The 14,942-nt window shown below is 40.9% G+C and overlaps 1 protein-coding gene across 1 annotated transcript; it reads left to right on the forward strand.

Annotated features, from left to right (window-relative positions):
• The first annotated feature begins 8,527 nt into the window (after window positions 1-8,527).
• Window positions 8,528-10,925, forward strand: LOC134291253 (NADH dehydrogenase [ubiquinone] iron-sulfur protein 4, mitochondrial-like). Its single transcript, XM_062858753.1, is given in 2 exon segments — window positions 8,528-9,035; window positions 9,038-10,925. Coding segments are annotated over 2 exon segments (636 nt in total). The 3' UTR covers window positions 9,166-10,925.
• The last annotated feature ends 4,017 nt before the right edge of the window (window positions 10,926-14,942 follow it).

Consider the following 14,942-nt stretch of genomic DNA (forward strand, 5'->3'; position numbering starts at 1 on the left):
TGCCCCCACTCGCATAACAGTCCCATTTGCAAAAAGTAGGAATTGAGAAAACAGCGTTTGAAGTTTGACGACTCGTTCCCATACAAAACTTTTAAAAATCGTCATAACTTGAACAATATTTCGATCATCTCGAAACTTTCACAGATTGCTTTTCACCTGAATACATAACTATGAAAAATATTAGGATCATTAAAAAATTGTTCAGTTTTGTGTTCCATGATACAAAAATCCATGATGGGACTGTTATGCGGGTACTTTCAATATGGGACGCTCATGATTTGGTATTTTTTTCGCACATTGACATAAAAATCCGCAATTTTTATGAAAAGTTTTGAAAGTACGTTGAAAATGATGATGATTCCTTACGTTAACTCAAAAGTGATGGGCAACCGAACCAAAGTTGATGCCCATCGGTGTCCGGCCGATGGTCAGGTCCGTCCTGATGGCCGCCGGTTCCTGTCCGGTGGTTAAGCCACTACCGAAACACACTGGTACCAGTCCAGTGCGAAAGCGAGTTCTGACGTCCGCCGGTGCCCGTCCGGTGACGAAGTCCATCATGAAAGCCATCGGTACCAGTTCGGTGGTCAAGCTGTCCTCGAAGTCCGTCGGTACCTGCCCGATGGCCAAGACGTTCCTGAAGCTCGTCGGCACCAGTCCGATGATCAAGCCCAAGCCGTTTCCGAAGTCCACTGGAACCAGTCTAGTGGTGAAGCCAATCGTGATGGTCGCCGGTACCAGTCCAGTAGCCTAGCCCTTCGTAGTGTCAGCCGGTCTCCGTCCGGTAACCAAGCCGCCGCTGAAGTTCGCTGGAAGCCGTCCAATGGACAAACCCATCCCGAAGCCTGCCGAAACCCGTCCGGTGACCAACTCAAGCCTGACGTCAACCGGCACTCCTACAGAGAACCCGTCGGTTCTCCCTCCTGTTATGTCTACCGGCATCCAGCGAATTACGAAGCCCATTCCGAAGACTGAGATGTGTCTAACCAGAAAACGAAGCCCACCGACAGTCAGAATCCGTCCGGCACACAAGCGATACGAGAGCCTAGAAGAACGAGTCCCAAGCCCGAAGATAACCGGAACCCGCCCGATAGTGAGAGAACCTCCCGAGAAGAAGCAGTGGGTCGTGGTGTTGTCGGAGCCAACCACCACTGGATCCGCCGCCGGTCAGCCCGACTGGTGAATGCAAGCAGCTCCATTCCGACCCAAGGCCGAGGAAGCCTCCCGATGGACCATCCAAGCGATCCCGACCCAGCGGAGCCATCCCAGAACGCGTGCCCCGGACGCGTCCGCCCAACGACCCGAAGAAAGACGAGCCAGACGCCACAGGTAGGTAAGCATTCGATCTGTGGTGTGTGAATTTCCTATCCTGGCTTTGAGTGGTTTCCCCAGTCCTCTGTTGAAAACCCTAACGAATTAATAAAGTTGCCTTCCTCTGCCGTCATTGAGTTGCCATTCCATACCTATGTTGAGTTAATTGTTGTTGATTGCCCTTGCCTAGCCCTGAATGAAATTCCATCCCATGAAATAGATCCCTGTGAAGTGTGTGTTCTTTAAACCTCCCAATAACACCTAGAGCCCATACCATAGTCTGAAACCTGATTGCCTTGTGATTTCCTGTTCCTCAGAAGATGAAGACCCTGCCAAGAATCCAAGTACCTTTCCTTAATTGCCGTAGAACATTGATATGCCTCTTTTGGAAATTCCACCTGACTGAATTTTGCTTTCCAATGTGCTATGGTGCGCTCCTCTGTGTGCAAAGTAAACCCAACCCAAATAAGTTTGAAATCTCCAATCCTGAAGTCGAAGAATCCAGCCAAGTTAAGTCTCCAAGGTGCCTAATACCTATCCTTGAATGATGCCCATGAACCCCAAGTTCCAAGTTCTACCAAGATATCCAAATACAGTCAGAATTACAGTCCACAATTGAAACGATCCACCTTCGGTAGAATTTGAGTTCCTAACATGAAGCACAAATTTGTCATAGATTGTCCTCCTAGTTTCTTTCCTACAAGTCCCACACCTTGATATTTCCTCCTTACCAAAAGACACGATGTGATCATCCAAAATCGCCAAAGAAGCTCATAGTCTTCCATAAGAATTAAGTCCATGTCCAGTTTGAAATCTGTAAGTCCACCTAAAGTTGAACAGTGAAGTGTGTCCGCCTAAAGTATGTCCTAAGAACCCTCGTGATAAATCCTCCTAAAAGATCATTGAAAGTTTCCTGATTGTTAGTCCTCCTGAGTTACCATGATATTTGCGTCCCTGTCCAAGTCCGCAGTTCTACATGTTTCCACCTTTTCCGGCCCGGGAGTATGTTCGCTCCCAACGCGAAGATCCATTTTGATTTGACCCCCTGTTCCCATGCAACTAACCTCGAGTCGCCGCGAGTATATTACGGCTCCAAACCCACTAACAATTACCCTATCACCCTCGCGCACACCACGTCGTTTGTCTGTGCCTGCCCAACGAGCGACGATGTAAATGATCGATCATGCAAGGATCAGCCGATCGACCACGCGTGGCCGCGTGTCCTTATGTGTCAGCCGACGACGACGACCGAACCATCACACCACCTCCTATGTGCATGGAAGTTTCCTTCCTCACAACTAGCCTGTGCGCGCAGGCGTAGTCGACATATGAATGACACTAACGAGTGGAGCTTTTTTGTCGATCATTTAAAGCTTTCAACAGTGTTCGACATTCGATGAGAAAATCTTATTGGAATCGTAAACAACAGCTTTTCTCATTGACTGAAATTCAATTTAACCGTTATTTTGTAGTTGAAAATATGATTTTTTTTTGTCACGCGAAAATCGTTTTTTTTTTCGTAAACCGTGGGATGGACGTACTTCGGGCATATTGCGCTGGATAGAGGACCAGATCTGCTGTCCAATGCATTACGTCCGCGTTATGTTTCACATATTTATTTGAAGAAAAAAATATTGTTTCAACCGTGACGACAATAGACTAACGCGAAGGTAAGTAATACATCAACGATTATCATTAGTTACATGAAAAAATAATTTAAGATCAAATTAGATTAGAATTAACAGAATTAATTAGAAACAATTACGGCAAGTATAACAATAGCTGGAAATTCAATCCTTTTTGTCGTTAATTCAATGCAAAACTGCAAACTAGAACGGTGATTTTTTTCAACGGTTGGAAGTTTAATTTACTTATTTATTTATTGTTATGACCTCCATCTAACAAAATGTAATCAATTAATTAATTAATAAGGGGATTCACTTGACAGCGTAAACCACTTATTAAAGTATATTCTGATTAAAGGTCGCGATCGCCAAGGCAATCTTTGATTATTTCATTCACAATTTCATGAAACATTTCAAATAACAGAAAATCATGGCTTACGCAGCAATTTAAACTGTTCCGTGAGTCCTCTTAATAATTAATTAGTTTTGTACTGTTCATTTTGATTCCGCCCTCTAATGTTTATCTTTTGACTGATACGCGTATTTAGACTACTACTTATAATCTTCCTCAGTGTCTCCTCTAGGCAGAATATCCTCTTCGAATGAGTGTATTGTGGATTTTGCACCAAATTGGTGTCGGAAGTAACTTCATTGACTTCCGCTGCTTTTCCTGTGCGTTAAACATAACGTCGGAAGTAGTGCGCTGAATAGAGCATCAGATTTGCTATACAGCGCACTACTTCCGACGTTATGTTTAACGCATAAGAAAGGCAGCGGAAGTCAATGAAGTTATTTCCGACACCGATTTGGTGCTAAATCCACAATACACTCATTCGAAGAGGATATTCTGCTTAGAGGAGACACTGAGGAAGATTATAGGTAGTAGTCTAAATACGCGTATCAGTCAAAAGATAAACATTAGAGGGCGGAATTAAAATTAACAGTACAAAACTAATTAATTATTAAGAGGACTCACTAAACAGTTTAAATTGCTGCGTAAGCCATGATTTTCTGTTATTTGAAATGTTTCATGAAATAATCAAAGATTGCCTTGGCGATCGCGACCTTTAATCAGAATATACTTTAATAAGTGGTTTACGCTGTCAAGTGAATCCCCTTATTAATTAATTATTTGATGGGATTTTGTTAGATGGAGGTCATAACAATAAATAAATAAGTAAATTAAACTTCCAACCGTTGAAAAACAATCACCGTTCTAGTTTGCAGTTTTGCATTGAATTAACGACAAAAAAGGATTGACTTTCCAGCTATTGTTATAGTGTTATACTTGCCGTAATTGTTTCTAATTAATTCTGTTAATTCTAATCTAATTTGATCTCAAATTATTTTTTCATGTAACTAATGATAATCGTTGATGTATTACTTACCTTCACGTTAGTCTATTGTCGTCACGGTTGAAACAATAATTTTTTCTTCAAATAAATATGTGAAACATAACGCGGACGTAATGCATTGGACAGCAGATCTGGCCCTCTATCCAGCGCAATATGTCCGAAGTACGTCCATCCCACGGTTTACGAAAAAAAAAACGATTTTCGCGTGACAAAAAAAATCATATTTTCAACTACAAAATAACGGTTAAATTGAATTTCAGTCAATGAGAATTTAATGGGAAAAGCTGTTGTTTACGATTCCAATAAGATTCCAATAAGATTTTCTCATCGAATGTCGAACACTGTTGAAAGCTTTAAATATGATCGACAAAAAAGCTCCACTCGTTAGTGTCATTCATATGTCGACTGCGCCTGCGCGCACAGGCTAACAGCGCAGCGTAAGCAACAAATTATATACCTCCCTCAGTCTCTACCCATCCTTGGAAGAGTGCACGCGCAAACAAGAACAGAGTCTTCATTTAACCACCAACCTGTACAGACACGAAATATAATATATTATACTATATTATAGTTAAGTAGTTTGTAGTGCAAAACCGCCTTTTCCTCCCCAGTGGAAGCCACAGCCTTTCCGAAGGCTAAGTGTCCCTCCTTCCTATCGAGCTATCGGTCCTGTGCTGTTCCTCCGACGGAATATATTTGGTCATAAAAAAGGCTTTTCCTACATACATTCCGTGATATTTTTGCTACTGTTTATTAAGCTCAAATATTACAAAGAGATAGTAGCTTTTATGTATTTGATGCAATTGCATTTTCATGTAGAGCCAACTTGAGAAACCAGATTTGATCATAAAAAACCCGATTTAATCCACCTATGGTGAACAGAACCCTTCTTACACTTATTAAAATTATTGTTGTATTATATGTATTTAACTTATTTATTTTGTGTAATTGACCAAAAGTTCTAGAAAATATTGTGGATTTGGCAACTAGTGGATCGGTTTCCAAAATAGCATCATGGACCATGGACTAAACTACCAGAAATGCCAGACACCTCCTAGAATCTTGTATGGAATGTTAAAAAAATAGCTTACATATTCTGGAATATTGTATCTTTTGTTAACTGCCAAAAGATCTTGAATCGATTAACAAATGGGTAAGAAAATCAGCGAGATACACTTTGTCTAAATCAGTCAATTAAACTAGCTCCGAAGTACTTGGTATTCATGGTTATGGTGTAAAAACGACAAAAATGATATATCTACTAAGTTAATCAGTTTTGGCATTAGCTAGTTATTTTGGCTGTCTGGTTCTTCAAAGCTTTCATTTAACATATTGTTAGTTTCCATAAAATTCCTGTGTATTTGTTATTTATAATTTTGTTGAAAACAATAACCTGCTAGTATACACTTTGTATGAGGTCAGCATCATTTATTGAAAAATAATTTGCCATAGACTGGTCAAAAACAAATGCAAGATAACAAGTGAATATAATAAAAAAAGAATTTATTGAAATACTCTTCGTAAGATATCTCAGTAATCAAATGTCGAATCGAAATAAAATTTCAGGGCCTTATACAAGCATATTGTAGCTTTCATTTGGTGCTCAGAGAACCAAAATCGGTTGACAGATGGCTGAGATATTAATTATGGTACCCTTGGTCAAAAATCTCTCAAAAAGTTAACCTGTATTACTCCCAAGTACTCTTTGAAAGATATCTCGGTAACCAAATGTCCAATCCTAATGAAATTGTATAGGGTTATACTAGAATGTTGTAGCTTTTATGTGGTGCCAGGATAACCGAAATCGGCTGACAGACGGCTAAGATATTTATTATGATACTCTTGGTCAAAATTCTCAAAAGGTTTAGTTGTATAAATCCTAAGTACTCTTCGAAAGATATCTCTGTAACCAAATGTCCAATCGAAATAAAATTTCTGGGCGATCTACTAGGATGCTGTAGCTTTCATTTGGTGCCAAGAGAACCCAAATCGATTTACAAACGGTCGAAATATTTATTATGATACACTTGGTCAAAAATCTTAAAAAGTTTAGAAGTATGACTCATAAGTACTCTTCGAGAGATATCTCGGTAACCAAACGTCCAATCGAAAAAAAATTCAATAGCGTTCTACTAGGATGTAGTAGCTTTCATTTGCTTCCAAGAGAACTCAAATCGGTTGAGAGACGGCTGAGAAACGTGCGTGACTTTTTTTTGTAACGCACATACACACACACACACACATACACACATACACACACACACATACAGACATTTGCTCAGTTCGTCGAGCTTAGTTCATTGGTGTACGAGACTCGGCCCTCCGGGCCTCGGATCGAAAGTCGGTTTTTCGAGCGATATTTATACCCTTCTTATGGGTGTAAGAAGGGTAAAAAGGCTTTTCCTACATACATTCCATGATATTTTTGCTACTGTTTATTAAGCTCAAATATTACAAAGAGATAGTAGCTTTTATGTATTTGATGCAATTGCATTTTCATGTAGAGCCAACTTGAGAAACCAGATTTGATCATAAAAACCCGATTTAATCCACCTATGGTGAACAGAACCCTTCTTACACTTATTAAAACTATTGTTGTATTATTTGTATTTAATATATTTATTTTGTATGATGGACCAAAATGATATGTCCGGGATTACTCTCTTAAGCTTGATAGGTTTTCGGTTTGCAAATGGATAGTAGTAGTTTTCAGGTTGACTGCCGAATCAAGAATGACGGCACAATGCTATCTTTATTGCTTCGAAACCTTTGTATGAAAGGCAATATCGACGGAGACTATAGACGTCTCACTCGAAATGTCATTTGACATATACTACACTGCCCCCACTCGCATAACAGTCCCATTTGCAAAAAGTAGGAATTGAGAAAACAGCGTTTGAAGTTTGACGACTCGTTCCCATACAAAACTTTTAAAAATCGTCATAACTTGAACAATATTTCGATCATCTCGAAACTTTCACAGATTGCTTTTCACCTGAATACATAACTATGAAAAATATTAGGATCATTAAAAAATTGTTCAGTTTTGTGTTCCATGATACAAAAATCCATGATGGGACTGTTATGCGGGTACTTTCAATATGGGACGCTCATGATTTGGTATTTTTTTCGCACATTGACATAAAAATCCGCAATTTTTATTAAAAGTTTTGAAAGTACGTTGAAAATGATGATGATTCCTTACGTTAACTCAAAAGTGATGAAAAGTCAAATGGGACTGATATGCGAGTGGGGGCAGTACAGCTCTTCCCTTTTTAATTATTTCTTATTATTTCAGATATTTGAGCTTACAAACTACCGTCGTTCGGGGTGACATTGGGCCTAGGGGGTAACATTGGTCCATCGATCCTACGGATTCAATATAAATCAGAGAAACCACCGGTGGATGCCAATATCTTAGAATTATGTATTCTAGTAGTTTAGCACACAATATGCTTTCTCGTCGTATTCTAAATGTGCGGACTAGTGGCCCAATGTCACCCCGCTTTGGCCCAATGACACCCCGCAAGACGGTATTTAACATTTTGGCATTAAATATTTAAATTGAATTCGATTAACATACCACTCATTCCACTCTTCTTAAGGTGATAAGCTCCACGGGCGTTAATACGAGATTTGATACGGATTTTTTAAAATCTCGGATTAAATTTAGTACCTCGCCCCGTAAGCACCAAAATCGGTAGAAACGTATTAGCACGCAGCCACATAAAATTGTGTGCGTGTAAGAAAACGAATGCAAAAAGAATGCAGCGAAACATTATTCCAACCGAAGTTTTGTTTTTGTTCTCTGTTCGTAAATATACGTTTCGTGAACGCACCCGCAGTTTCCATTCTTTGCCATTCCCGTTACATTTCGCGCAAGTAGTGTAGTAAATAGTTAAATTTGGTGCTGGAAGCTGGTAAGCACGAGAAAAGAAGCCACCCTCGCAAGGTCAACGAATGATCCGGCGTCAGCAAAAGGGCCTTTCCGGCCTGATTCCTAGCCACACATCACCACACCGACGAAAAACCTGCGTGTTGAGACATCGCTTTTGCTTCCGAAGGCCAAGATCCCAGTCAGCGACTGCATAGTAAAACAACTGATCCTGTCTTCATTCGGGAAGAGCTGCACGGTGCATGTGATGACAACTGTAAACCCGCCATGGGTCCGGTATTAACCGGTTGGATTCCCACAAGGCAGCTCGAGCCTGACGGCAAGTTTCGATCGAGTTTGTCACGATGTTACCAAAAAAGGTTTTCCATCTGATTCGGCCAGAAGCAACACATAAATCGGGTTTATTCCGACGGTTTTCCGATAGTAGAATGAGTCCAATCCTTCTATCGTTGTCCCGCGCGGTGACTACGCAATGGACGACGGCATCGTTTTCCACCTTGTTTATGGCGCTGAAGGATTCCCGTCAGCAGAAGGAAGCCCCCATCGTCGTCGATACCAAGCTGGTTATTGCCGACGAGGTAGAGCTCCGCGAGCGGGAGAAGCAGGCAGGCACCATTGCCGTTCCTACCAAGGCCGATCTGAGTACGATTGCCGGCATCCCGGAGGAGCACGTTAAGGAACGTCGCGTGCACATCTTCCTGCCAGCCAAAAATGGCATGCAAAGCGGAACGGACAATCTGGACCACTGGAGCATTGAGTTTGACAACCGCGAGCGCTGGGAGAACCCCCTAATGGGGTGGTCGTCGACTGGTGATCCACGTTCGAACATGAGTGTGTAATTCGGATCGGAGGATCCAACCATTGCGAACGGAACGGATGGAGATGGTTTGTCGGTAATCCTGAAGTGTTAAAGAAGCTTCGCGTCAAGAACTACGCTGTCAACTTTGCATGGAACAAGCGTATCCGTGTGTCAACCAAGTAAGTTCCTCACCTTGTAGAAGTTAGATGCTGGGCTATTTCGACGTCGTACGTTAGTTTGTTGTGTGTATAAATAACGGATCGGAACAGTTGTGCGGAATTGAAATTGAAATCTAAGATATGGTTGTCATTCCTTCGTGTATAGTACTACGTTCGATTGTAGGAATCAAATATTGTAACTTTGTGGATTATTTATTTTTATTTATTTATTAGAAACACATGACTTAAGACTACTGTCTTTTCTTTGCCAAAACGGTTAAAATTACATACTTAAAACATTTACAAAAAAAAAAAGTTTCTTATAACACGTAACAATCATACATTGCATTTTTTAAACTTACAATTGGTTGAAAAATGTAGTGCAGCCTTTCTTGAACATTGCTTCCGAGCAAATACGTTTTAAATCAGGTGGTAAGGAGTTCCAAAAAACCACACCCTTCACAAAAAATGATTCACCGTATAGCGCAGTGTTGTGCATAGGGACAGATAAGCTCATTGTTCGTCTTCCTTGAAGTGATGTAAGCTTAGCAAACAGATAGTTTGGTGCTCTCCGATTTAACAATTTGTGCAAAAAAAGACAAGCTCGTAATCCATGAAAATTGCGAAAGGGACAGCCCAATAGTGTTTTCTGTAGATGATGAACAGATGTCCATCGATTAATGTTGTAAACGTACCTAACGCAATCGTTCAAAGCAACTTCAAGTTTAGAAGACAAGGTCGTATTCATATTCATGTAAACTATATCGGCGAACATAAAGTAGGGCAACAGCAATGATTTGAACAACTGTAGTTTTGTATGCACTGGCATTTCCTTCGTTACAGCTCTCAAGGTCCTCAGTCCGCAATAGATTTTTCCACATTGTTGGGAAACAGCTTTGTCCCATTTCAGATTATTTTGAAAAACTAAGCCAAGATTACTACCATCTGAGGTTAATTCAATCAGGTTGCCATCGATGTTTACTGCTGGAAGACTAGTCATTTCGTGCCTAGTTCCACCAAACAGCAATGCTTTACTTTTGCTGTGGTTGATACGTAGGTTGTTTCTCATTGCCCAACGATGGAGTCTAGTTAAATCTTCATTTACTAAATGCAACAAATCAGCAGGAGATTTCCCCGGGCATATACAAACTAGTTGGACATCGTCTGCAAACAGCTGGGCTCTACAATACCTCAACACATTAGGAAGATCGTCAATATATAACGTAAATAAGACTGGTCCAAGCACAGAACCCTGCGGAACTCCAGAAATCACAGCAGCACTTTTCGATACCTTATCGTCACACACGACCACCTGTGTTCTGCCTATCAAGTAGGATCTAATCAAATTAACTGCCGTGCGACTAAAGAAATAGCGATCGTACAACTTGCTGCACAGTTTTGAATGGGAAATAGTGTCGAACGCTTTCGAAAAATCCAACAACAGCAGTACAACTTTATTTTTGTTATCAACGGCAACTGCGATATCATCGTAAACTCTAAGCAAGGCTGTTTTGACACTTTGGCCTTTCCGAAATCCCGCTTGTTGATCCGAAAGAAGATTGAACCTTTCGATATGAGCAACCACCTGCCGTTTCAGAAGTTTTTCAAAGACTTTGGATAAAACACAGAGCAGGCTTATTGGACGTAAGTTTTCGATACAATTCAAGCGTTTTTTCTTCCTTAGCGGTAGTACTTTAGCTTTCTTCCAAGCGGAAGGAAAAACTGCCGTAGATATGATGTTGTTGAACATCCAGGTAACATGATCAATAACCAACGGAAGTATAATTTTCAAAAATTTCATCGATATACCGTCTACACCTGCCGCATTAGATTTGACCTCGTAAACAGCATCCACAACTTCATAATTGAGAATGGGTTTAAATTCGAGCCTATTTTCGTCGTAATCCGAGTTTTCATGTCGGGAGAAGGCAGGTCGTGAATCTTGTGAGGACAAAAAATGACTGGAAAACACAGCATTTATAGAATCTGGATCGAAAAGACATTCTTCGTTATTTCTTGATTTACCCACACCCAGTTGCTTGATTTTCTTCCAAAAGTCTTGCACTGTTTGCCTGGAATCGAAAAGATTGTTAACGTGGTGAACCTTAGCACGACGGATTAAAAGGTTGACTTTATTCCTTAATCGATTGTAGACAGTCTTCAGAAATGCTTTACGTTCTGATGGAGCAAACTTCCAATCCTTGTAAGCAATATCTCGAGCATACATAGCACGCCTAATGTCGACGTTGAACCACTCGTTATGCTGCTTACGTTGCTTTGCTACTCGGACAGGAATACACGCATCATGGATGGATGAAATGCTGCTAATAAAAAAGTCCATCTGCCGATCAACATCTCTTTCAGCATAAAACTGATCCCAAGAAACACATTCTATAGCGGTGCGCAAAGACATGGCATTAAAGTTCACATAATCACGGTATGTTGTTTGCGGAGAGTGAGATCGTACCTCGATATCCAACGAGCAGAAAATAAGATCATGTTTCGAAAGAACTGGTATTGCAACTTGATCGAATACAACTACTTCATCAGGCTTATTAGTTATCAACAAATCCAAAAGTGAGCATCCACTATCATGGAAGTGAGTTGGTTCACTACCAATCACTTCCAAACCATATGTTTCTAGCATAGATTGAAATCTTGCACACTTGTTGTTTCGCAATAACAAGTCAGTGTTAAAATCACCCAATACCACAATATGCTCATACATCGAAATGATGCCCGACAGCTCCGATTCAAAAAACAAAGAACAATCACTTTCAGGTGGGTGGTAAACAGTGAGCACAAGAACAGTGATAGCACCTATATTGATTTCTATTCCGAGGCACTCAGTTTTCAACGTGAAATCATCACTGATAGAAGTACAGTACACTGTTTTGCTGCGAACATGTTCCTTGATATAAACAGCAATACCGCCTCCTCTTTTATACAAACGATCATTTCGTATTACTTTATAGCCGGGTATCCTAATCGTACCATCAGGTATCGCCTCGTTCAACCAAGTCTCCGTGAAACAAGCTACTGTTATTTTGGACATTATCAACAGTTCTTTCACTTCTTCGAATTTGCTCAACTGTTGTGCACACAAGCTTTGGACATTCCCATGACAAATATTTAGCTTCCCATTTTTTAAAACAGTATTTAACACAATCTTCGGAATCGTGTGTGAAGGAGTGGCATCCGAAAAACTAGACATTATCACAGCAATGGAAAACAATGAACAAGGGCTGCATATAACGGTGACTTAACAAGCAAATACATTCAAATACAATCTTCATAGCACTTATACAAACACATTATCGAAAAAACATAATGAATAGACAAAAACACAATCTTGACTACAACTGGGATAACTGCTCGATTGAAGTAACTGGAATTGATGGACCATCAGCAGTTCTTTTGACATGTACGATGCCGTTCTTTGATGAAACTGATACTAATTGATTTTCTTTACGCATCTTCAAGGCAGCTCGCTTGATCAATCTCGCATTCACAGTTAAGTTCTCATTGATGTATATGCGATGAGTAGAGTCAATTCCGATGTGACGTAGGTTGAGGTCCCGCTTAGTGAGATACTTGGAGTAGAACTCATCTCTCAAGCAAACCGATGTGAACTGCAGCAGTGTGAGGCACCGACCACCATCAGATAGTCTCCCGGAACGCAGACGCTTACACTGGATGTGAGTTACCTTCCACTCCTCAATACCAATAGCCTCCGATATCGCAGACACGTAGCGCCGCAAATCCTCGTTAGCGAAATAAGGGATACCAACGGCAATCAGATCGGATCTATTTTCCAGGCGACAGACGGCCTCAGCAGCTGAGTTCACACGATTTTTAACAGTTCCCAAGTCAGTACGAAACGTATTTGACTCACTGACACAACTGGCTCTAAGATGTTCGATGTCGCTCTTGACTTCGTCGATTTGATTCTGCATGTCCTGCTTCAGTTCGTTTAGCTTGCTGGCAACCTCGGTCCTCATGATGTCGATTTTGTTATTCGTCTCGTCGAAGCGTTTGTCGAGCATTGACATAACAGTCTCCAGAGAAAGAGGAGACTTCGATTCGTTGTCCTTCTTCTGAACCGATCCCTGAGCCGGAGACAAGTTACTGCGCAGGCGTCTAAAGTTTTGCTCCTCACTAGTCGCCATGGCTCACAGATTGTTTCTCACAATGTTCTTGGGTGATCAGCGATAAGAATGATGGCAGCGATCGTGTACCCCTCAGATGTCGTACCAAAACTTCACTTCCGAATTTCCGTTCAGATATCTCTCTAATGTCCAATATTACAATTAAATATACATCGCGATAGTGAAAACTACTGATGGAGTTGTTGATTAATTCCGATGGAGATACATTTCACACGTTTTTATCGATAATTGCGAGAGCTCTATTCGCGTCGTTCTATCATGGCACGGTTGCCAGAAACTTTTGATTAATCTCACCATTGCCAATTATTTAACAAGTTATCGTTCAGTGTAAATCGACAATGCTACATATGTGTATATAGGAAGGTAGTAAATTATATATGGCTTTCTTTGTTAATAATCTCATATTTTCCCGAGATTTCACCGATCCGTATTGTCTCAAAGCTCTCTACTGCTCACTTGTACGACCTATCCTGGAAAGTGCTGCAGTTGTTTGGACCCCTCACCAACTAACTTGGAGCTTGAGGCTCGAAGGTGTGCAGCGGAAGTTCATTAGATTTGCGTTACGGAATTTGCCCTGGAGAGACCCGCATAATTTGCCTGCTTATGCTGATCGCTGCAGGTTGCTAGGATTAGACACGCTGGAACGTCGACGTAAAATTCAACAGGCAACTTTTATCGCAAAACTATTGAACGGAGAAGTAGACTGCTCTAGACTTCTTTCCGCTTTGAATATTCGTGTGGCTCCAAGAATGCTGCGTGGTGGTTCCCTGCTTCAGCGTAGATTTCACCGAACCGCCTTTGGTTACAACCAGCCATTCACCGCGATGGTCCGTATATTCTCGGCAGTTGAAGATCTCCATGATTTCGGCGAATCCTCCAACCAGTTTAAGACGCGGGTAACGAACTCTAATTTGATCTAGATTAAGAAACTTTCATGTAGACAACAGTCAGATGGAAACAAATAAATAATAATAATAATAATAATAATAATATTTAAATGCGTTGGTCATAGCGAACATCAATAAAATGCACCCGAAAACTCGCTTGAAAAAACCGTAATAATTCCAAAAGCTAGACTTTACATATACTGGCGTGAGTGAGAAATGGACAAATTGAGGTGAAATTTGCGAAAAAGTTACTCGTCCTCTCGGTGAGACTCGAACTCACGACTCCTACTCACTAGACATGCGCGTTGCCGCTACGCCACGAGAAGACTCGAAGACGTAGCTGCTAACCTGAATTCAAGTTCAACACAAAATTCCAAGGTTATCTTTTCCACAGATTGCACCCCTTTCGGATGGAATGAGATGTACATCCACACTACGCATATATTGTATATGTAAAGCCTAGGCGAGAGCGCATTGTTTTTTGTTTGTTGGAAGTCCACACACCTCTCATCGACGACTGTGTCGAAGAGATCGCGTGGTGAGCGGAAAGCTTCCAACGGGTCGCGACGTTCTCAAACGACCGGTTACGGAACATGAGTCCGTTGCTCGATGACATAATTAAATTAATTAATTATCGATTTTTGCGGCTTAACCAGCCGAATGGAAGTTTTACTTTATTCCAAAAGCTAGACTTTACATATACTGGCGTGAGTGAGAAATGGACAAATTGAGGTGAAATTTGCGAA

Source organism: Aedes albopictus, chromosome 3 (genome assembly GCF_035046485.1).
Source record: "Aedes albopictus strain Foshan chromosome 3, AalbF5, whole genome shotgun sequence".
NCBI lineage: Eukaryota > Metazoa > Arthropoda > Insecta > Diptera > Culicidae > Aedes > Aedes albopictus.